Source organism: Artemia sp. Qi Xiang Cuo, chromosome 7 (genome assembly GCF_049724085.1).
Source record: "Artemia sp. Qi Xiang Cuo chromosome 7, ASM4972408v1, whole genome shotgun sequence".
NCBI classification, from domain to species: domain Eukaryota; kingdom Metazoa; phylum Arthropoda; class Branchiopoda; order Anostraca; family Artemiidae; genus Artemia; species Artemia sp. Qi Xiang Cuo.
The window spans coordinates 34,260,154-34,285,911 of record NC_142800.1 but is presented as its reverse complement, the minus strand read 5'-3'; the positions used below and the strand labels follow the sequence as shown (position 1 = coordinate 34,285,911).

The window sequence follows — 25,758 nt, the reverse complement described above, 5'->3', positions numbered from 1 at the left end:
ATTTATCTATTAGTTAAACGTTCTGTATCTCAATCAGATTTAAATAAAACCGTAAGTAAGTACACATCAATTACATTCAGGAATAATTCGCAAAGTTCCATGCGTTATCCGTTTTCTAAAGTATTTCCTCTGCATTTACCTACACTACAAGATTTCCACAGATATCAAGAACATAGAATGCTAGAAAAATAGTAGTATAATATAACTAGCCTGCTATACACATAGAAAATAGCAAAAAATTTGTTTGAATTTAATCCAATCCAACGAAGTTTTTCTTTGTCTGGCATCTGTAGTTACAATATAACTCCGTTAAAAAAAATAGTAAAAGTTACATATTTCGTTTACAGATACTTTTGCAAGTAAGGTAGCTGCTGTGCAAGACAAGCACGCCGATGCTTCAATTGGCAATGTTACTGGAAGTAACGCTGTAAATGTCTTCCTTGGGATTGGTATTGCTTGGTCTATAGCAGCAGTAAAACATGCTATCAATGGTAGAGCGTTCATTGTTCCACCTGGAAAGTAAGTAGTAAAATCTAAAAGTTAGGCCTAATGTCTAGCGTATGATCAAGAGACAGTTAATTGCTTTCTATTCATTTGCTCTTTTTGGGCAACAACATCTCAATCTAAAAGATCAGGTGATTAATATGTTGAACAAGAAAAGAAAAAAAATACAGCAAGCATGCAGCAGTTTAGTTAATTTCAAAGACTGTAGTTTTATACTCATTACCCAAGTATGAGCCTGTTCCAGGCAGGGGTGGCCCGAGCGGGGGGGGAGGCCCCCCCCCCACTTTTGTGGTATTCGGTTAAATTTCCGCCGAAGGCGAAAATTTCCGCAGAAATTTTGCAAAATGGGCCAAAATTTAGCAAAATTCTTGATTTCTGCAGAAAATGCGGCATAAATCAGGTAGTGATTCGGTAAAATTTACGAAGATAGCCCCCTCCCCCCAATAAAATGAGACTCAGGACGCCCCTGGTTCCAGGTGCGATAAAAAGTTAATAATATGTTTCTTATATAATATTTCGACAAAAATTATGTTTACGTAACGAAAATTATTTAAAAGCAAATTCTCCTTTTTGTTTTGTATTGTCATGACCCTAAGGCTTATAGCGCAATAAAACTTACTTACTTGCTATTAAATTCAAAATTCAATTATTTCGTGTCAGGTGAGAGCACGAGCTATGGAAGGATCGAAAATTAAATTCGCATTAAATTTTGCATTTGTTTTTGTGAATAAAATTGACTAGCGTATTTAGTGAATTAACTTCGGTACATTCGTCATCAAATTTGGAAAAATGGAGGCAAATGACCTAATCATTCATATTTTAATAATCATTATAATCATATATTAAGGAATTAGTTAAAAAATTGTTCCTGGTTTGCTGTTAATTTGTATTAAATTTGAAGCATAAGTATTAAAAAAAATTTTTCACAGGATCGTACTCCATGACGAACATCCAACTTTTCATTTCTTTAACGCATTTTTATTGAAGTTAGACAAATCAGAGTGAATATTAGGGTCGTTTAAACAAAGAGATATTCATTTCGTCTATTATAACAGAATTAAATTGACTGTGGCTTTTATTTTAAAGCTTGTGAAATCAACTCATCTAGTTATTTTACACCATAAATCTCTGTTGAAATGAAAATGTATATTTTGGTTTAATTGCTAGAAAATAAGAAAATAAGTGATGCTAGGTTAGATTTGCCTTGGAAAGCTTAATCTAGGTTAGTCTATTTGCAGTTCCTTAGTTCTTAAGTATTTTCATCTAGTTTTGATCATAAAAGAAAAAGGAGAAAATAGAAAAAAAATCTCTCATTAAAATTATTCATATTTTGACAATCATTATAATACACATTAAGGAATTAATTAATGAACCGTTCCAGGTTGGGTGTTAATTTGTATTGAATTTGTAGTAAATACGTATTAAATTAAAATTTTTACAGGATCGTACTGTATGATAAACATAAGGTCCAACTTTTTACTTCTTTAACGCATTTTTATGGACATTGGACAAAAGAAAGTGAATATAAGGGTTATTTAATCAAAGAGATATTCATTTGGTTATTATAAAAAAAAATGAAATTCACTATGGCTTTTATTTTAAAGCTTGTTAAATCAACTCAGTTAATTACTTAATACCCTCAATCATATGTTTAAATGAAAACAAATACCTTGGTCCAATTACTAGAAAATAAGAACTGATGAAACACAAATGTGTGGAAACAGTCAAACAATTCGTTGTAACGAACTGTAAGTAAGGAGCGACCCGGCTCAATGGTAACCGAAACTCTAGAAAACGGGATTTTGATACCAATAGATACATCAAACGAATCAGATTTTAATGCTGATTTCAAATATATAAGTTTCATCAAGTTTAATTCTACCCATCAAAAGTTGCCCGCCTGAGAAAATTTGGCTGATTTTCGAAAAAAGGGGGAAAGACCTCCTAAAAGTTATAGAACCTTAATGAAAATCACACCATTATATTTCGCGTATCAGAGAACTCTACTGTAGAGGTTTCAATCTCGTGAAAGAATATCGTGAAAGGGCTCATTGGAATGGAAATTAAAACTTCTAGTGCCTTTTTTAAGTGACCAAAAAAAATGCAGGGCAACCAGGCCCCCTCTCACGCTCATATTTTTCCCAAAGTCACCCGATCAAAATTTTGAGATAGCCATTTTGTTCAGCATGATCAAAAATATGATAACTATGTCTTTTACGATGACTTAATCCCCCGATGTCCCCGGGGGGAGGGCTGAAAGTTATGAACTTTACCCAATGTTAACATATAGTATTGGTTATTTGGAAGTATACAGACGTTTTCAGGGGGGATTTTTTCTGGTAGTGGAGGAGGGGGTGGGTGGGTCAAGGGTTATGTGGGAGGATCTTTCCATGAAGGAATTTTCCATGGGGGAAGAGACATTGCTATGAAGGGGGCGCTGGATTTCCCAGCATTATTTAAAAAAATATCAGAAATTAAATATAAAAAAATCAACTTTTTCAACTGAAAGAAAGGAGTCACATCAAAACTTAAAACGAACAGAAAATATTACGTATTTGATTGGGTTCACCCCCTAGTCAATACCTCGCTCTTTAAGCCAAAGATTTTTTAGTACTTTCATAAGACCTATTTATTCTAAATAACGGCCTCTGTGATTAAGGGGTCATTTTTAAAGAATTGGAACAAAATTCGAACTTTAGCGTAAAGAGCGAGGTATTGACTAGAGGTCGAACCCCCTAATATATGTATTAAAAATATATGAATGTAGAAGTTCGTTATGTAAGTTAATTCGTAAGTTACGTATATTTATTACTAATAAAAACGTTCGTAAATAAAATTTAACGACTTTCGAGAAAGCCATTTAACCAAATAGAGTAAAATTAATTTGCAAATTTTGTTCTAATTATTCATGTACGGTGAGCCAAAATAAAAACCTGTATTAATTCAAAAACGTTCAAAAATTAAATAAAAAAACAACTTTTTTAAACTGAAAGTAAGGAACGACGTTAAAACTTAAAACGAACAGAAATTATTCCGTATATGAAAGGGGCTGTCCCTCCCTCAACGCCTCGCTCTTTACGCTAAAGTTTTTTATTGTTTAAAAAAATAGAGTTGTGAGAAAGTCAAACTTTAGGGTAAAGAGCGAGGCGTTGAGGAGGGGACAGCCCCTATCATGTATGGAATAATTTCTGTTTGTTTTAAGTTTTAATGTCGTTCCTTACTTTCAGTTAAAAAAAAATTGTTTTTTTTATTTAATTTGCAAAAGACATGAAGAGAGTAGGCATATAATGAGAAATGGTAAGGATGAAAACTGAAAAGTTGGTGTAAGTTGAGTTGACTGGGCTTTTTTCTTGGTGTGCTAATTCCTTCTGCGTTCACTTGCCATTATCGAGTTTTAGGTGTGTGGAACTGCTCAGTGTTAAGTTATTGGTCTTGAGTTGTGCTGTGCCAAGTCCTACAAGTAAGTTATATGAGTTAAGTTATCAGTGTGCCGAGTTCCACGGCTACAAGTAAATGATGTTTGGTTAGATTTGCCTTAGAAAGGTTAAGCTAGGTTACCCTATTTGCACTTGCTAAGCTAACATTCCTTCGATATTATTATCTGTTTTCGATCATCAAATATATATATATAATATATATATATATATATATATATATATATATATATATATATATATATATATATATATATATATATATACACACACACACACACACACACACACACACACACACACACACACACACACACACACACACACACACACACACACACACACACACACACACACACACACACACACACACACACACACACACACACACACACACACACACACACACACACACACACACACACACACACACACACACACACACACATACATATATATATATACACACACACACACACACACACACATATATATATATATATATATATATATATATATATATATATATATATATATATATATATATATATATATATATATATATATATATATATATATATATATATATATATATATATATATATATATATATATATATATATATATATATATATATATATATATATATATATATATATATATATATATATATATATATAGAAAGAGTAAAACAAACTATCAACCAAGGGTAATAAAATTGTAAAGAAATGTAAACCTATGTATTTATTTATAGTTACTGTGTTTTTTCAGTTTGGCTTTCAGTGTCACACTTTTCTGTACTACAGCCTTGTGTGCGATCGCTGTGATGCTTTTAAGACGAACGAAAAGGATTGGAGGCGAGCTTGGTGGACCACGGGGGGCTAAAATTGCCACAAGTTGCTTATTTGTTTTCTTTTGGCTATTTTATGTATTCATGTCTTCACTAGAAGCGTATGGTGTAATTCAAGGATTTTAAATAGGAACCAATGCGGGTGTTAGTTGAACTATCAAATTGAAAAAAAATTCTGCATAGAAATTTGGCAGCTAATGCAAGCTGAGTTTGGACATGTAATGAAAACTGCCTACCTCACCCGTGAACCTTTTAACCAAATAGTTGATTACCCTTCAAACCAACAATGGCCCACATTCCCCTTGTTCTGATCTGGTGAAAATAAGGAACGCACATGATATCAATATTAAAAGTCTAGCAGGCAGCTATGTGAACAGTGATTTTGAGACCGGTTAAGCATGCAATTGATTTTGTTTATTCCAGTTATTTAAAGGACTCGGTTCTGCCGTTGTGTGAGTGTGTGTGTGTTTTCGTCTGATGTATTTGGGGAGCTCAAGATGGCCACTTATAACAGAGCTTCTATACTGGCAAATATTCAATATAATGATATTCGAATCCCATTAAGTGCTATAGTATTTCTATGATAACTATGGAGATAAAACAAGGCACGGAAACACTCGGAATGAAAGAATTGCATAATTTACTCTTGATATTTCTTAGCAGGTTGTTAAGGAGCGGTTGGAGAATCTATGACAATTTAAACTTTTGACATTTTTTGTTGTTTTATTTTTACCCTGAAATTTGAATTCGGTCCTTTAGGGCTTGTGATAGTGATTTAAAAAAAATAAATATGTAACCTTACGAGGCGAAACGCACGGCGTTTGGCTCGAGATTTATTTGTCAATCACACTTTAAATTATATTTTATTTATTTAATATTTTTATTTAATCATATTTTACTCAGAGGCGGTTTTAGGAGGGGCAGAGGTGCAGGCACTTGCTCCGGGTGCAGAAATTTTAGGGGTAGAAAATTTCAAATAAGTTATCTAACATTTAAAATCATTTTATAATTTTTGGAATTTTCTATATAAAATCAAGTAGAGGGGGCAGTTGGTAATAAGTATAAGCAAATTAAATCCGAAATTTTCATTTTTCCCATATAAAGATCCTCCAAAGCATTGCTGGCGCATAGGGCGTCGAATAGACATTTACGTTGCTGGGTCCTTTTTTTTACAGGAACAAGTAGCAAGCTTGTCGCCCAATCTTGCTGCGACGGGAATCGAACAATGGGCTCCATATTGCTAAGCAGAGCATCAATCCCCTGTGCTACAACAGGGGTTATTTTTCCCATATAATGTAAGGAAATCCATAGTTAAATAAATGAAAAATTATGTTAATATATGAATATTTTGTTAATAAATAAAAATTTTGCTAAAATTTGGCATGGATATTTTTGGGAGACACGAAGGAGGGGCTAATCAATATTTTGCGTCAGGCGCAAGAGAGGCCAGAACAGCCAATAAATTTATTTTGTTGTACTAACAACTAAAGTCAGTATTCAATTTTGATATTTTCTCAAGCGTTCAGCATAGGGAGCTATTCCTAAATATTAGAAATTTAAAAAAAATATATATACTGATATGCCCTCAATTTAATGGACATTTTTAACTTCTTGTAACTATTATAAGCTCGTTTAAGCTGAACCTTTCATTATATTTTATTCTAGATAAGATATTTATTTCGAAAAATCAATATCATAAGACAAGATGGGCCAAATTTCTGTAAAAAAGGAGGAAAACTAGCGAGTATGTACAAAACATAGTCAATGCCTTTACAGGCAATAAAAGGTGGGAAACAATCGTGGCGTTTTTAATTTTTTTTCGGTAATGAAGGAGTAGAAGTTTTTCAATATCTGGAAATAAAGCAGCGATTGGGAGACAATTTTAGGATATTGTCTTGTTATTCATAAACTGAATATCTTATTTTTGCAATAATAAATTAGTCGTATGTATAATGACGGAGAAAAACCCATTTTACGCATGCTTGAAGAAAAACTTTGAACATTAACAAAAGCAGAAACAAAACTCCTAATCTATGCTCTAAGCAGGTCCTAAATTGTCATTTTATTCCCATCTTGCTTGTACCTTACTTAAAAACTGTTACAAACGCTGATAGTGGGTATATATATATATATATATATATATATATATATATATATATATATATATATATATATATATATATATATATATATATATATATATATATATATATATATATATATATATATATATATATATATATATATATATATATATATATATATATATATATATATATATATTTTACAGAAATTTTGCCTTTTGGACACATATTAACACGAATATTTAAGTCTGACCATGTCAAAAAACCTTTAATTTTACGCGTTTTGAGCCATTTCAAAATAAAGGCTACCCTCCCCCTCTATACATCCAGCCTCGATTGTATTTCTTCTTCTTTTTTCATTTTATTCGCGATTTACTTCTTTCATAAAACGTCGTTATAAAAAGAAAGAAAAGAAAGGGGAAAAACCATTGTAACAGATCCTATTTAATTAAAAAATAAGTATTGCAGCTAAGATTTAGCACCGATCTACTTACTTAATAGCAACAAAGCCATGGGCGTAGGGAGGGGGCAGGGGAGCAGCTGACCCCCTAAACCTTCAAATTTACATTAGATATGGCTGAAAAAGCAGATGGTGGGAAAAGCAGTTGATAAAAGGCCCTCCATCACACTATCGACTGCCCCCCCTAGACTATATGCTGCCTACGCCCATGAACAAAGCCCTCTATGGTCCTTAAAAAAATTATTTTCGGCCTTAGGAAGCTATTGAGTTGTTTTGTGATTTTTTTTGAAAAGCTGATTTTTGTAAACTTTTATCAACTATACTTTACATTTACTCTCTGAAAACAAAGCATGCGTGAAAGCGCTCAGAGGTTTATTTACAAACGTATAACTTTGAAGTAATCTTGTTGAAAGTTTCCCCAGAAACAGCGAATGAATTTAACTATTCCGTGACCTCTGTATTTTTGGGCAATCAAGTTGCCTTAGAAAGGACAAAGCTAAACTGGATGTCAAGATAATATCATGCTGATGTGCCAATTCTAATATTTGGTTAACAAGTTAAACTGCAATTGATACGGACAGAAAATAGTGTTTACCAATTTGAGAAGTTGCTCAAAGCTGGAAGCCTGTTAAAGCGAAAATATAGTCAAGTACAGATATGTAGCCACCTTTGTTCCTATATGGATGTTTTGGTTACAGGCTAAGCTGAAAATTCTCCTTTTGGACACGGATTAGAGGAAAAAAAATTCGGTGAAACAAAAGATTGTTAAATATCAAAGTATATAATCTCCCAACAAATAGAATCGTTGAAAGTTTGATTGTAAACTAATAGATATTGGATGATGGTCCTCCCTTCTTATAACAAAATGACGTTTTGAAGTGTATTCAATTTTTTTTGGATTTAGAGGGGCAGTAGTCCTGCTGACTAGTCACTAATAGGTAGGAAAAGGCCAAACATAGTTCTTTATTGTAGCGTGATCTCTTTCGCTACTATCTCATAACGCATCTTATAACAAAACGAAGTTTGGAAGTACATTTAATTTATTTTGGATTTAGAGCGGCAGTAGTCCTGCTGATTAGCCACTAGTGGCTAGTCAGCCACTAGTAGGCTACAAGGGCTGACGGAAAAAAGGACATATTCCTGATACCAATTGTCAAAACAGAATTTTCTTTAATTACCAATATTGGGTGTATTAAGTCTCAGATTAGGAGCTTTCGGTCATGTTTATTCCAACGGTGTATTCTTTTAAATTTCCTGCCATTTTGAGGATATCTCAGCCTCATTTTTAAAATTCTCAGTTTTTTGTAGATGTAAATTACTATTAGAGAACGTGGATAACTGCTAAAACTTTCGATTCAGTGTTAATTGAACAATTTTCCGTTAGTCAAAACTGTTTCTTTAAAAATACGTTTTTAAATTTCCGTTTACTATGGGCTGATGTTAGAACATAACTAAATAGCGGGTATAACAACCGTAAAATTGTACACATTGAAAAATAGGCTAGTATTTATTAGTTCTTCTAAATTTTATTAAAAAAATGTCTTAATTTCTAGAAAAAATACTCCAGGATGGGTGAAAACTTTTAGTCGTGACAACCGGTGACTTAAATCAGTAAAGTCATATAGGACATACTCCTTGTATTTATTTTTCATACCCCGCAAAAGAGAGCATTCAAAAAATGGCGAAATTCCGAACGACATATCATTTCGACCCAGACAACAGACGTAGGCCATCTATATAAGTCCTTGTAAAAAAAAATCATATGAAAAAGAAAGATTATTAGATTCATCTCCTTCAGCCATTTATTTACTTCTGTGTAGGTTACATCAAAGGTTAGTTTTTTTCTTTTGAACTGAGAACGACTTTGCGGAAGCCTTTGCCAAAATATCCGCTTAGTCTTTTCGGTTTGTATGTTGGGTTTTGTCTTTTTCGTTCTTCTATTTCTGTCGCAAGAACGATTGTTCCTAACAATAATATTTGCAATATCCACGGTGCCTATTGAAAAGCTGTTAATCATTACATATTACTGGTTGTTTTTACTCTGTTATAAGTGGCCTGAATGGGGAACCCTGTGTCCAAGGATGAAGGAAAGTTATACTGGCTCCCCTTATTGTTAAATCGTAGTAGCATGTTAAAATGGTTGATAAATTGTTTACAACTCGTTATTGTTTTCTTTTCAAAAAATAAATTTTTTTCCTACTTGTCTTTCTATTTCCTGATTTTTAAGACTTCTGCCGTAGTGGCGATTTTTTCTTTTCTCTTCCTTTGTTTATGCGCAAAAATGGCTTAAATTTTATCTTAAGCCTAGGAAATCTCTAGCACGTGAGCTAAAGTTTTCTATTGGAAATCTAAATACAAAATAGATATTACAAGTACGAATGAATATATGGAAAGAAAAATAACAAGGATAAATTGGAAAAAATTTGTACACGAATCAAATCTCCACAAGAGATTTGACCGGTACCATTATTTGGAAGTAAAATTTCCCCAACCCTGTTCTATATAGTAAAAAATAAGAACATAGCGCAACATTTCCCGTCCAGAATAGTGTGTAGCTTTTAATATTCCGATTCGACGATTTTGTCAAAATTGCAATTAACTAGTCATGAACAGCGAGTCATTCGCCCTATTAAGCGCTAGGAGGTAGTAGACATCCAATACCTTTAAGGACAAGGTATTAACGCTAACCTAAATTGGCGGGTCAAAATAGAAGTTTCCACAATCGTACAATTCTGGAATTCAAACACATCAAACTCATTTTTGAATTGTGTTTCGACTGTCGCAATTTGACTAGTCTCGACTAGCCAGAAATCCTGCCAGCGAACCCAAGAAATAAAAATTTTCAGGATATAATTTTTTGGCAAATGTAAAAATAAGCCAAAACTTCGTTTGAACAGAGTATAAACTTGATCCGAATACATAAAAGAAATCCGATTTTACAGGTTTCGAAACTGTGATTAAAAATGTTCGGTGTTTTATTCTTAATTTCAAGATTTTGCGCCGAACTAAGGGTTTAACGCAGGTAGGTTCTCACACACAAAAAGCCGCTTCCGCGTTGTGAGCCCAATTTCTTCCGTATTTGTAACAACCTCACTCGTCATGAAGGTTCATTGACTGCACTGAAAACGTTTTAGCCGAGCCAATAAACATGGTACCTTTTGTACCATGTACCATGGTACCCTTCCAATTTTGAAAAACCATGTACACAAAGGTGAAAAAAAGAGCTTTCAGAAAATAATTTTATACGCTAGTGGCTATCGTGTAATATTACACCAGCAATTCATCTACTGCTCTTTTGACTCATTTTCCTCAACTCTCAGATTTTTATTTTTTTACTTTTGTCATTTGTGTTTTCGTCATACAAATTTGTAAAATATGTGATCCAGTTTTTAACTTCCGATGTCAGTGCAATAGTACAGTATCGAATTTTCTCCCCTCTTGTATAAATAAAACAATATAAACGGGTGATTAGGCACCATAAAGATACAACAAACACTATTATACAAGACTTGATAGCGCAACGGTAAGAACATTTCCCTGTGGTGACTTATACTCGAATTTTAGACAAGACAAACTTTTATCTGAGAGTAGACTAAAAAAGTCATGAATAATAAATACAAAAAAAAAAACATTTTCAAAGTGTACTAAAAGTGGAAAACATTTTTTTTTCTCGAGAGTCTATGAATATAAGTGAAAACAAGGAGCGCAAAAAGCATTGTGCTTTACATTACTTGATCTTTTTAGCCTGTTTTCCTCGACCCACCAACTTTCTTCATTTATGCATTTATAACTAAAGATTATTCTGATATATATGGAATGTAAAGCCAAATCTATTTTTCACCTTCGTTTTCACTTATATTCATAGGTTCTTGAAAAAAATTATACTTTTCTACAACCCTCCCCCAACCCAAACCCACCCTCAAGCCCATTTTCAAAATGAGTTTTTTATATATTAATTATCTGTTTTTCTTACTTGTACTCAAAAACTTCTTTCTACTTAAATCAGAACTGCTTACTAAACAGGATACAAATCCTGGTCATTTGAGGTGATGGTTCCTAGACACCAATGTCAAATTAAGTACGCGTGTGAATTGGGCTGAATCATAGCCACCAAGTGTCACGGTTGCTAGAATTTATAGCACGTACCACGCGCAAAGAGACGCCAGTTTTAAACAAAGCCAGTTTGAGATAGAAAGAATTCGGCTACCAAAGTCAAAATGAGGCATTACCATTTTCCGAGTTCTACTGTAAAATAGATTTACGAAAATATCATTGTAAAAGGGCTTGTTTATTTCTGTAACGGTAAAATAAGAAACCATTTGAATTGTTTTAATCACTTCCTTCGGTCAAGTTTGTCCGAGCTGTAGATCAAACTAGTTTTCGATAAAAAGAGCACACGTTTCCTTTTTAATTACGAAACTGGATGTCCAACCAAACTAAAAAATGATATGACTCTAATAATGTGATCTAATATTTATTTGTAAGGTACCAAAAAAAGTATCATTTGAAGCGCTTCTCAAAATATATGGTTTAAAAACTTACCTCCCCCCCCTCCTGCCAGTATCGATAATAAGAAAAAGAAAAAACTAAAACCATAATAGGCCTAAAATCTTTTGAATCACAATGATCTAACTATTATAAATATATAAAGAGGGAGAAGGAGACAAATAGTTGTTTAGACGCTTTAAAATGCTAATTTTTGAACATCAACACGTAGTCAAATTCCAGGAACCAAGCCCAAACCTTTTGTCTCAATGCAAAATCTAATTTAGTTTTTCTTGCAGTAATTTTTCTTAAATTTTGGACTAGTAAACTCTGACTTAACGAAGTTAGACAAAAAAAAATTAAAAAAGAATTTATTGATTCATCTGTTGAAGAAAATATACAACAGGATAATCCAATGCGCTTATAGAAGCGACCAAGTTCGGTTCCCATATGTCAGCAAACTTCACTTAAGTCTATAAAGCAATTTTCTCTGCATTCGGTGTTGTAATTCCCCTCGACGAATCATGGTAAAGATCACTTTTTGAACAGATCTCTCCGGATATTTCTGGAAAACAAAAGAAAAACAATTAGACACTCGAGCATTTTAACAAAATAAAAGAACTCATTGAAGATTGTTTTGGTCGGAGAGCATTCTTTCAGTTTCAACATTAAATCCTCAATCTCAATTCCTCCAGTATTTAAGCGCAAACAAGTAAAAACAAGGTGATGGATGAAAATATGGTATTAATGTCAGGACTTAAACTGGTTTGCACGAGTCTTGTTATTCATTTACCAAATTGTTATAGAGCTTTCAGTGATTGCGCATTCATCAATGTATAAGGAATAAACTATCTTTTATTCCCTATATTGAAACAAAGCCAAACTCTACACTGTGTCACTCTACAGGTTAGCCAGAAATGCCAAAAAAGAAAACTCTTTAGTCACGTGGAAGTCACGTTTTCCAAACAAACCTTAAAAGGGACCTAGTACAGAATGGTTATATATTGTTATGATGAATGGAAGCTAATTTCTTTCTTCATCTATTCATGAATAGACAATCACAGAGAGCTCTGTAGTTTTTTTTTAACCTATTTCAAACAAACAGATTCCGCTGTAATCAGAATCATAGGTGAAAGGAATTGTAGCATATCGGTAATTTTGTCAAGGAGGATGGAGTTGATAAACGAAAAAAGTAGGTTTTTCTTCAGCCCTAACTGCGACATCGTACTAGCGTTGAAATACGTAACTATGCGAAGTTTTCTCAATTACGGCTTTACTTCCTCACCCTGTCAAAGCGTGCATTAGTTTGTCACTGGTTAAACGTCACACAAAGGTCCGTCATTAGGGGACAAGTAAGGGGCATTCCCCCTGTCTTTGCTCAATTAAACTTTTTATATCCTTATATTCTTAATAATAATATGATTTTAGGGACCAGTTTCTCCAAAATGTTTGGTGTATCATTTTAATTGTTTAGTGTATTTGCTTAAATCGGGCCAAGTTTTTTTTCCGATGGAAGTAAAGAGCGAAGTTGAAACTTAAAACGAACATTAGTCGTTTTAAGTTTCACAGTTTATATAACATACGATTGCCAAAATTAGTTCAAATAAACTGACTCGTGATATTTCTATATATTTGTAGAATTCTCAAAAACTAGCACATTACTGAAAACTAGACTTGCTTACCTTTTTTTAGAGAATTAAAACTGTATAAAGAAATTTACTGACTTTACTGCCCGTGGAAGACAGTTGAGAACCTTATAAATTAGTCTTTCATTTTCTGTGGGCTACTCAAGAACTTTTCTGCTCCTAATCCTATTTCGTCGGGTTGGTTTTGTGTTTTCACTACAGTGTTAGTTTTTCAGAATTCTACAAAAATGCGGAAATATCACCAGTCAATCTATTTGAGCCAATTTTACAATCACATGTTAGATAAACCGGAAGTAAGAATTTTTGTTCATTGAGTTTCAATTTTGATTTTCACTTCCACAAGAAAAAAAAAAGTTTGCTTCTTAAAGTTAATTTCAGACATAACCGACCGATACACTACGGCCAATAAAATTGAACCTTCATAAAATCTGTTGCATGTAGTGGGTTTTCATTTTGGATGGAGGAAATGCCCACCAATTTTTTTTCTGTACCGTACTGTCTAAAGTATTACAGGTCAATATCTAAGAAACCCAAAATTAGACATTTGTTTTTCAAAGCTCACCTACTATACGGGGGAGGAAAATTGAATTTACTTAAAAGGGACAGCACATATCCTATCCAGTGGCCCTGGAGTTTTTCGTCAAAATTGAAAACTGGAACCCTCCAAAAATTTAATGGCTGCAAAAAAATCTCAATGCAATCTGATATTTAAAAAAAAGTTGTCTATAATTTGAAAAAATTTCCTACAAAAATGTTTTTGGAAGCTACTCTATTTTTGACCAGAGGCATTTCAACCCTTAAAAGCTTATGTGTCTTTATGCAATCCAAATGTTATCCGCTAAATACTTAATATGCTTTTACCGGCTTGGCATTAACAAATTTTCCTCTATGAACATCCATGTTCTACAAATTGAAAATATTTGCCAAGAAAACGCTAGAATAGAAAAAAACCCTATGTGTATCCAACCCTTTAGTTATTGACTTGTAACAGTCCACAAGAAGGACCTACCTGAAAAAGGGAGAAGAAAGAGAAGAAAACTACCCAGAAGGAGTAATGCAGCTCAACATGCATGAAGTCCAGGATGATGATAATTATGTACATATAAACACAATTTAAAAAATTACAAAAAATATTCTAGAATATCTAATAGAAGCCAAGATGAAATAGACAATTAGTGTTGATCCCCTATCATCTCCCCCCCACCAAAAAAAAAGTCCAACTCGTAAAAACGCAACAAAAATGCATCTAAACAAATTTTTTATGTGTTTTTAAAGTTTTTTTATAACCACTTCCCCCACAAAAAAATCCCCCGAACAAAAATTCCTGGATACGCCCTTGCCTACATATATCATCCTTAAAACTAGAGAATTACAACATATATGCAACTTAACATGAAAGAGAGAAAACGGTGCCAAAACGCTTCTGACAAGAGCTCCTAGATCTAGTTCACATTCTTCCACAATGCAATCTTTATAATTGAAATTCAACGAGAATACTTGGCCTAGATGCAACCAACTCCAAAATCAAAGAAGACAATACTCCTCTCGGAAAGCAAGGGGCTATGGAAAATGAGGTCATAAAACACTTTTTGCCACTATTTTCGAGAACGGGGAATACAAGAAGAATAGCCGAGAAAAGAATGAAGTTTTGAGTTGGAAATCAGAACTAAATAGAACTTCTTTTCAGCGGTATAACCAGAATTTATGGGGTATCATGACAGCAAATTCTTCAAATGAATAGCATAAACTTGTTTATTTAAAGAGAACCATAAAGTGAAGCAATAAATTCTGATGACGTTAAATCATATGAAAAGAGTAAGAACCAACGTAAATTAAATGCATTTAGACGGTGAAAAGGAAAAAGAAAACTTCCTAGCTTTCTTCAGAGGTTTTCGCAGGGGAAAAAAGGAAAAAGACACACGAAGTACGTACTAAAAACATATGAAGTGCATAAAAAAAAAGTGCGTACGAAGTCAAAGGCGTAACTTCGTAAAAATCCAGGGGGGGGGGGGGCAAAGTTGGAGCCAATTTTCCCAAACCAAAATGACAGCGAAAATGACAGTAAAAACTGACCTGATTCTGTTGATGCTTGAATTATGCAGATTTATCTCAGTTTTGAAAAGATTTCGGAAGAAACTAAATTTTAGCTGGAGGGCAAACTGGGGTTTGGGGGGGGGGGGTAAACCAAGGTCTGGAAGGGTTAATTGCCCCCTGCCCCATAGCAAATTACGCCACTGTACGAAATTCCCATAGATTTGTTTCCGTAATAAACTTTTCCCAATAAGATTGTTTGAAATAACAGTTACCATTTCTGAATCGGCTTCAAATGACAATTCTTTCCCCCTTGATAGTTTTTTTTTCTTGAAATTTTTTTTTCATTTTTACAATCTGTATAACTGGAGAGAAAATGCATCCGTGACCCTTCATTTCTCCGCCCCTTCAATCACCGACTTTTGTTTTAGAAAGGTAAGCATGTTGCATCTTATTTGTACCAAAATTAGATCGGAACGATGCTGCACCTTATTTGAACAGGAATTAGAGCGGAATGATTTTCAATCTGTATAATTGGACCTCCCCCCCCCTCCCCAATTGACGCCACTGCCATCCCTCCCACCAACTTTTCACCAGAAAGTTATACCACAGGGGGACTACCCAAAACAAGTCACAGCTAAGGCCAAAAGGCCCGTTACTTGAAGCAGCAACAGGAAGTTAGGCCGACTTTCTTTTCACCAGTCGGCTCGAAATTTATAGGACAAGTACCTCGGATCAATAGGACATGGTGTGCGGGTCTCCTTGAAATTTATGGAGCAAAGAATTTGGGCCAAGAGGACAGGGGGATGTATTTCTGAGATGTACATCAATTGTGAGCTCCACCTACCTTCTCCACTAAAGTTTCCATATTAACTTGGAATTTGGCAGGCACGTACCTAAAGCCAATCAGACACTAATCAAGAAACTTTAGACTGTTGACCTTTACATCCCTGGGGCTAGAAGACTCGAAAGTTTCATTGTTCGTGAATTTTTCCTCTATCACGGAGGGTGACTTGTAAGCCAGAGTCGTAAAGCATTTTCATCTTCAGGGGCGAGTGGTTTCAGACTTATATCATATATAGTCTACCATATTCGTCTCCAATGGATTTTGGGGTGGAGAGATTTGTCTTTATGCATGCGGTTAAACACCAACTATAGATAACAATGCAACGCCTTGACGTAGTTCGCGCAAGTGCTTACTCGGCAGTGACTCTGTTAGACATGAATCAAATTCAGTTATCAATTAAGGACATCACAAAGAAACAATAGGTGTTACGTTTTGGGGCAAAGTGATATAGCGTTGGCTTGTACACCTGGTGCATTTAAAAGTAGCAACATTGGTTGATAGAAAAAAAGTCGGTTTTAAGCAGAAAAAGCTTTTTTGAGACCGACTTTACAGAACGAATAATAATCATTCAGCATTATTACTCACCATAACACATATCAGAATCAGCTTAAATACTACATACACACAATGGGAGACAAAAATGACAAATAACAACACTCTACAAAGATTAAAATTGTACACATACACCAGAACACAACACGAACAAGTAAATAAACTAAGCAAACAAACTGAGCTTTTAAACTCTTTAAGATATCTGAAAGAAGAAATGAAGCATTCCTAAACAAAGAATTCAACACCGAATCAGACACAAAAAACTTATGCAAATCTCCGAACATGATAAATATACAGGAATGAGAATTTAATAGTCATTGATAATTGAAAATTGCAAGCGATCAACAGCTAGCATACCAGAGAACATATCTGTATCTGTCTGGGTTTAACCATGGCTGGGAGATTTAAAAATAGCTTTACAAACCTGTCTAGTGAAATCTTGAACAATGCTAGCCTCAGAGACTTGAGTACCTATCGCGAAACGTCTTTTGAGCTGCTTCTCAATCCGTACCAGCATCTCGTGATCTTCTTCGGATGTAAAACCTTCAGCTCCTAAAACAAAACAACAATTACACTTAAAACGGGTTTATAAATTTTGTACGTTTAAAAATGAAATAAATTAGTACGAAAAAAGTAAATATTTCCACACGATATTTCGTTTAGTCTTTTGTCAGTGTTGCGGAGCAGCTCTACTGTTATTAGGCCCGTTTTTTAGCACAAAGATCTTACATCTTTCTGCAAAGATTATCGTTTCTTAACTCATCTTTGTTCTAAGATCTTACAGCTCATTGATGTTAGCAAAAAGTGTGAAGACCGCCACTGTTTTGCCATATAGAAGAATCAGAATCAGAATCATTTTAATGAAAACAGCTGTCATAGACACATTAAAAAAAATGCACTAAAAGGCGCTGTTTTTTTACATGAAAACATTTTTACATGAAAACACTTCTCTACATTTTATTAAAAGCACTTGTAAAAAAAGGAACAAAGGAGTTACTAAGTCTGTTTGTGCGGCACGAGACGGGCATAAGTTTGCTTTTGCTTCTGGTATTTGCGCGGACAGGCATTTTAGGTGGTAATATTGTCCTATGTACAGGACTAGACAATAAAAACTGGCCAAAACTTTGATTATCTACTCATCATTGTTCTCAGACCGCTGATCAGAGCAGAATGATGAAAGACGTTTGCAAAAAAACGACCAAAGATGTAAGATCTTTGTTCAAAGATTTCACTTTTAAGCGTTTTCTGACAAAGGATCCAAGATCTTAGCACATTGATGAGTGAAAAAGCGCCCCTATTGTAGTTTTTATTTTAACGGTAGTCAGGTGCCTGAAGTGATCTGAAATGTCAATCCAAAATTCTCCTTAATTACATTCCGTGTACCACGAACTGTTTGACGTACGTCTTCGTACAGACGCGGAAATCTTTATTTTGAGTTTGGTTCTATAATATGTCATTTGTAAAATCCCATGACATTTATTATAAGCAGCCCAGAATTATGATAAGATTTTCCAGCCTCTGCACTTGCTAGGGATGGCAAACGAAGGGGGAGAATTTATCTCTAGAGATTGAAAAATACCTCCCCCTTTGTATCTTTGTTTTGAAAAATCTAAATTTAGAATACTTACGCATTTCCGCAGGGGGGAATTCTGGAAGGAGGGGGGGGGGGGTCCGCAAGCTGGACACCGTTTTTATGTTTAAAATTTCCTTGACCAAGCGAGGCTCGGTCCCTGGTACTATAATTTAACTTGGAAAAGGAGTTTCAACTGTCAAAAACTACCATAACTCAAATTTTTACAAGTCTTATAAAAATGCAGCAAAAATTTTCATTATTCCGTTTTATTAAATTCTCTCAGCTACCATTAGTCCTATTGAATAAATGCAACTTTTTGATTGGATTCATTTAAAGGTTACAACTTTCTCCAAACTAGTTCTTAGTTATCTTGCAAATGCAGTTGAACTTCGACCGAGAACTGACTGACAATTTATAACAATCTTTAGTTGAAACATTTTTCTGCATATTTTTCTGAAAAAGTGAAATTCTCAAAGAAATTAATATTTGTGAGATAGTGTAGAGTGTGTGATAGACTATATTTGTGAGATTGAATGAGTAAATCTAAGTCCCAAGATTTTTTTCATTTACAACTGTGAATAGACGCAGACAATTTTTCGATTTGAAGGTTCTTAACAGTCACATACCTAAAAATTTATTCTGAGGAGAACCACAGCCTTTGAGGAAAAGGAGAAGCTAAAAAAACATTGCAGAACAGGTAATTTATATAAAGAATATAGAAAACTGTAAAGAATAATACGAAAATCGTGAGATATAGGAACGGGGCGGGTTCAAAGCCCTCTTCCCCAAGTATGAGCCCATAACTCTAGATAAGCATCTGCCTTTTATCATAAAACTATGCGGGGGAGAGGAAGTCAATTTTTATGCCGTTGAAAAGCTTTAAGTTTTCATTCAGTGTATGAATAAACTTTATAATATGCTAAAAATAAATTATATCGAAAGACAAATTGAATTCAGGCCCACATATGAGGACAACTGTATAAAAGCCCTTACCATGAAGATCCATCTGAGGATCCATCGAGAATCTTGGAAAGATACAACAAGATACGCTAAAATACGGACACTTGACCTAGAGATAAATTCAGTTTAAGTATCACAACTCCTCGATAGAAATAATCTAACCTCCCCTAAGTCTTGGTACTGAAAACTTTGTTTGCAGTCTCCGTGTGGCACGAGTGCCATAATTCGTTTCAGAGAGTTTATCAAAACAGCAGTAAGCTAGTGAGTGAAATTAAAGCTGTACGAACATGGAACAAATAACAAAGTTATTAGATTTCAGGAGTGCATACTCCAGTCACACTCCACGATACTGGCTTGTAAAGCTTACATGAGCACTATATCCTCGTTAAATAGGTTCGTTTCACATATCTCTTCATTCTCTTCACAAGAGAGCATTATTTTCAAACACAGAATACTTGGCACAACAAACATGTTAACATATCATCAATCACGAATGTTATTCTTAGTAGATGCATTGCTAGAAAACTCTCTGGTTTTGTTTATAAATATTTCTTCCTTTAGAACAATCGACAATCAGAAGAATAAAAGTCTTAAATGAAAGGAAAACAGGAAATATCAGCGACTTTAATGCAAAAAGAAATAAATAGAGAATATCATCTTGTCAAGACTGATAGAACATAAATCTCAAACGTGAGTGTGTCATAAAGGTCCATTTTGGATTTGGTTCTTCTTGGAACTTTTTATCGTAGCTGAACACAAAACATCCTGACGGTCAAAAGAGAGATACAGCGATACTACAGGAAACATAAGAAACAAATGATAAGGCACAGAATATGGGTCAATAGGAAACAATGAAAAATTATTCTATGTGACAATCTCCAATCGCTTACATAGAGAAATGTTCTAGTTGTGTTACGAAGCAACACTAATGCTTTCACAGCTGTTTTTTCTCGTGATCAGCGGTTGGTAGCTTCGAACCTGTAAGAAATGCCGGTTCTATCATCTATTCCATATCTATCATATTTTTCTGGGGGGGGAGGGGCGGAGAGAGGGGGAGGAATGCCGTAAATCCTGCTTTTGAAGCAAAGAAGTTTCGACCTTCCCCCTCCCAAAAATAAAACTGATTTGAGGTTTTTTATATTTTATACGTTTAATTCTATGAAAAGTAGGCAAGAAGACATGTACTCTTCTGTATCCGGAAACGAACTGTACACTAAGAAATAATTTCTAAAGCTGTCATCGCATCGATTTCCTTAACATCTTATCACTATTTTTCTAGACAAGGTAACTATTTTTCTAGTCAAGGTAGAATATTTTTCCTACCACATATAGATCTTGATCTTCTAAGACCTAGAGCTTACATTGGTTTTCCATAAACAAAATCCTTTCTGCGACTTTTTCTATTTTCAAGTTTTGATTGTGTACAATCTTTATATTTTGTGTAAATAAAATGCCCTAAATTCAAAGCTTAAATTTTCAGTAATCAAAGAATTTTCAATACTGATAGAGCTTCATATTATTATTCGATAACCTAAGAAAAATTTCTTTATCTCTTATAAATTTTTGGGAAATAATACCGGAAATCCTGATTTCGAAACAGAAGTTCTAATTGTTCTGACTTGTTCATAACAACGAACCGTTTCGTGGATGTTCATGAACTGCACTAAATAGTATACAGTCTTAATACAGGTGAAAACAAAAACAATGCAAATAAAGAATTGGAGGATTACTTCGCACACACAGAGCTTATTTCAGAAATTCTAAAAATTACGCGCTAAACTTATCAACAGTAACTTGCTGTAATTTTAACAAGTCTGCAACGGGATGCACGAGCATACATATTTGCTACCGATGAGATATAGTTTCACGTGTTGCACAACCACACAAGCATGCTTTTTGGTGTTTTGTCTAAAGCCATGCTCCTTGCCCCACGACCAATTACTGTGTCCATCCCTGCATGGACCGTGGAGTTTATGATCACTAATATGACCTGATTCAAACATACTATAAGTTGAAATTTGCTTAAACCGTTGGAATATTTCAAGTTTTTTTAAGAACTCAGTCCCCTCCCCTTTAGTTAGTGCATACACCATAAAATCAAAAAGAATCTGCAATAAGGTCCTTTTACTATGATCATATGAATTAAATTAATTGATGCCTTCATTAGGACTGTATTCATATGGATTATGGACCAAGGCATTTGGTCGAACAGGCATTTGATCGAAAAAGAGCTGACGACTGAGTATCAAGTCTAAATGAACATTGTTCTAATGAAACTACAACATTATCATGTTTAGGAATCATTAGAAATATCCCTCCCAAAATACTGAGCAATCGTAGTCCCAAATAAAAGTGACCCGAGATGGAGAGAGCTTCATAAACATGAAGAATTTTGAATTATGAGGTCAAAAAGTTGAAATCATTACATTTCTTTTTGCAGGGATCGCAGCTTTAAAACTTTGTGAAAAACTAAACAGCAGCCGTAGTTTAGCATTTTTGTTTGAACTGTAACTGATTTGTCATTATTTTCTCTTTTTACCAAGCGACAACTAAATGTTGTCGTCTTTTTTTTGTTAATGTATATGTTCGTTTTTTTGTAGACGAGTTTTCAAATAAATATGACCTTGTTTAAGTAGATTTTCCAATATAAAGCTTCAACGAGAAACAAGAAGATTATTAGCCTGTCACACAACTGAAAAATAGAAGATCAAGAATTAAAGAAATATTTCAATCAAGAGTCCTAGACATTTATTTAACATGCCATTGAGTTTCAGTAGTAACCGTACAATTCGTCCGAAACCTACACGCAAACCTACGCCTGAGGCATGGGTATGTGTGTAGGTTTCGAACGAATTGGGGTTACCAGGGTCATTTGCATAGAGGTATCATTTCTATAGAAGGTATAGTAATTTGAAATATCATATAGAATTTGCTTGAAGGTATATACTTTGCATACGTGCCCGTACCAAACAGGTTGGTTATAATCTGTTCTGGTTCAAGTTTTTTCTGGCAAAATTAACTGAATTTCTATTTCATGATAAACAAGTTTTTTTTTTTTAGGTTAGGTCCGTGTCGGAAAAACAGCTGTATCTTTTTAGTTTTCTTTACATTACATATTAGTAAGAGAATTGAATTCAAAGAGAATAGTTTTTATTTGCAAGGATATTAGTAGAGGAAAAAAATGAGGGGTGCATTTACATTATTGGAGATTAATGATGGAGCTAACAACAGTGATGTAATTACTTCTTTAGTTTACGAGGTTTGCGAATTTTTTGCGAAGAGGTATTAGCGTAAAGGTATTGCGACGGTTAAGAATGTAAGGTATGAAATTTGCCCATTGTTAGCATTATTTCATTGTACTTTCCAGGATTTGTCGAACTTTCTCTTGGGCGACTCAAGTTGACACGTGGAGATCTCCCAGCGGAAGGGGCCGGGGGAACGCGGCCGCAGGGGGGGCCACGTCTGGGGGGGTTTTTCGGGGGGAGATGGGGTATTTTCTGCAGAAGAAATTCTCCGCGGGGGAATTTTTCATGGGAGAATATTTCTGTTGGGAGGGGAGATTTCCAGCAAAAATTTTCAGGGCAGGGGGGATTTCGCCAATGATTTGAAAAACAATCACGTACTAATATAAAAAACAAACCTTTCTCAAGTGAAAGTAGGCTTAGGAGAATATCCCAGGCCTAATTGTGCGCCTGAAATTTTCCTGGGGAAATTTTAAGTGAAAATAGAATTTTTTAAGGGGAATTTCCGAGGATGGGGACTTTCAAAGGGGGGGGGGGACTTTCCCTGAAGGTCTTTTTCGTGGGTGTATTTTTAAGGTACAAGGGGGGGGGATTTAACTGGCATTAAAATAAATATAAAAAAAATTTTATTAACATTGTATTAAATTTAACTATTAAATCATGTTCAGACAATAAATACTTCCGGAAAGGATTGGCGAGTACCACCACAATCCCTAGCTTTTTACGCTAAAGTGTGACACCCCGATTCATTAAGAACGACTCGCCTGAAACACAAGGCCCTGAAATTAGATTAACAAGCATTTTCGAACTACGAATGTTGCTCCTTAATTTTAGTTTAAAAAATTGCTCTGTATTTAATAGATTAACGGTTAACCAAAATATTCTAATTATGATGATAATTAAAAATTGTTTTCTTTTCAGTTTTTGCCAAAAACTTTTGCATTTTTCTGTTAACCAAATGGAAAAGGAGGAAAAAATCCGTTGTCAAAATAATACCAAGAGAGCGTACATACAGACAGAGAGTTATATGGGAATTTATGTTTTAATTGACTAGATATCACGTCGTGTCGACTGAGTGTTTTACAATATGCAGCCGGGTTGACTGAAATTGGTCATTCTCCTTTTAAAGCTGCGATTAATCACAATGGTTTATTGACGATAACCATGGGTTTTGACAAAGAGAGACATTGAATTCTAGTCTAATTAGACGAAATATATTATATTTTCAAATGTTTTCCGTGTTTAATAGAGTTTTACGATGTAAAAAAAAAAACTAGTTCAGCGCTTGGAAAGTAAGGGGGTGGGAGGGGGCAATTCTTTGTGCAGACTATTTTTTTCTTCTGTAAAAAAGGGGGGTTTCCTGGGGTGAGGTTGTCAGTGTGAAATTTAACAAGTTTTTTTTTTCCGAACGCGTGAGTTAAATTTTAAATTAAATTTTAGGTCTTTTGTCTTAGGGATTTGCTCCTCAAATTTTTAAATTGAAAAATGAGTGTGCTGTTCTATTATTAAATAGAATCTTTCAAGCTTTTATCATCAAAAATGTGGAATTTTGTAGTTTTGACAGAGTAGAAGGATTTTGTACGGGACTTAATTTTACATGTGGAGGAGTGTTTCCAATTTTTTTTTTCCGGAAACGTGAGCTAACTTTTAAATTAAATTTTAGGTCTTTTGTCTTAGGGATTTGCTCCTCAAATTTTTAAATTGAAAAATGAGTGTGCTGTTATATTAGTAAAGAGAATATTTCATCATTTTATCATAAAAAATGGGGACTTTTGTAGTTTTGACAGAGTAGAATGATTTTGTCCGGGAATTAATTTTACATGGTGGGGTGGGTTTCCAAATTTTTTTTTCAGGACACGTGAGCAAAATTTTAAATTAAATTTTAGGTATTTTGTCTTAGGGATTTGCTCCTCAAATTTTTAAATTGAAAAATGAGTGTGCTGTTCTATTAGTAAAGAGAATCTTTCAAGCTTTTATCATCAAAAATGTAGAATTTTGCAGTTTTGACAGAATAGAAGGATTTTGTCCGGGGAATAATTTTACATGCGGAGGGGGGTTTCCACATGAGAACTATTCAGGGTCAATCTTTACAGATTTTTTTGTACTTAAACTTGAGCTTACTTTTAAAATAAAATTTTGGTATATTTTATGATGGATTTTCTACTCAAATTTTTAAAATTAAAATTGATTGTGCTGTTCTATTAGTAAAGAGAATATTTCAAGCTTTTATCATCAAAAATGTGGAATTTTGCAGTTTTGACAGAGTAGAAGGATTTTGTACGGGGATTAATTTTACATGAGGAGGGGGGTTTCCAGGGGTGAAATTTTCAGGGGGAAACTTTACAGATTTTTTTTCCGGAAACGTGAGTTAACTTTTAAATTAAATTTTAGGTATTTTGTCTTAGGGATTTGCTCCTCAAATTTTTAAATTGAAAAATGAGTGTTCTTTTATATGATTAAAGATAATCTTGCAATATTTTCAAATACCACTTGTGGAATTTTGCAGTTTTGACAGAGTAGAAGGATTGGTTCGAGTTATTACTTGTCAAGTCAGACGTTGGTGTCAAGAGGTGACAATTAAAGGGGGCCACTTGAATTATTTTTTTTTTCCGTTCCAGTTCTAAAACAATACAAATTATTTGTTTTACTTTTGTCTGATTTTTAATATAATAAATAATTATAAAATTCAATATTGTTTTATTTTCTATTATTATATTTAATATTTATTTAGATGATACAACCACAGTGGTACTTGGGTATTTTTGCCCTAGGAGAAGTTTGGTTGCCGGTTATTAATGGTCAAGGCGGCGGTTGGGGTCAAGTGGTTACATTTAAAGGGGGAAAATTTAAAGATTTTTTTTTTCCGGACCATTTATCACTAATTATTAAAATATTGTATTTCTTTTTTCGGAGTTAGATTAGAATAAAATTTTTAAATTGTACAATTATTGTTCTCGTATCTTAGTAATGAGAATTTTTCATGCTTTTATCATCAAAAATGTGGGATTTTGCAGTTTTGACAGAGTAGAAGGATTTTGTACGGGGATTAATTTTACTTGAGGAAGAAGGTTTCCAGAGGTGAAATTTTCA

At 34.0% G+C, this 25,758-nt stretch overlaps 2 protein-coding genes across 9 annotated transcripts in view; one reads left to right on the top strand and one right to left on the bottom strand.

The window, feature by feature from the left end:
* The window catches only part of Calx (sodium/calcium exchanger 3), a 110,867-nt gene extending 103,952 nt beyond the window's left edge, over positions 1 to 6,915 (top strand). For all 5 annotated transcript variants that reach the window (XM_089092208.1, XM_089092209.1, XM_089092210.1 and 2 more), the window contains 2 exons: positions 348 to 519; positions 4,710 to 6,915. In XM_089092208.1, the coding sequence (XP_088948334.1) occupies positions 348 to 519; positions 4,710 to 4,914 (377 nt within the window). In that variant the 3' untranslated portion in view covers positions 4,915 to 6,915. The remainder of the gene's footprint in view (positions 1 to 347; positions 520 to 4,709) is intronic.
* Positions 6,916 to 12,172: 5,257 nt separating this feature from the next.
* Mcm5 (Minichromosome maintenance 5) overlaps positions 12,173 to 25,758 on the bottom strand; it is a 253,686-nt gene continuing 240,100 nt past the window's right edge. For all 4 annotated transcript variants that reach the window (XM_089092199.1, XM_089092201.1, XM_089092200.1 and 1 more), the window contains exons 14-15: positions 17,318 to 17,445; positions 12,173 to 12,382 (exon numbers count right to left, since the gene is read on the bottom strand). In XM_089092199.1, the coding sequence (XP_088948325.1) occupies positions 12,281 to 12,382; positions 17,318 to 17,445 (230 nt within the window). In that variant the 3' untranslated portion in view covers positions 12,173 to 12,280. The remainder of the gene's footprint in view (positions 12,383 to 17,317; positions 17,446 to 25,758) is intronic.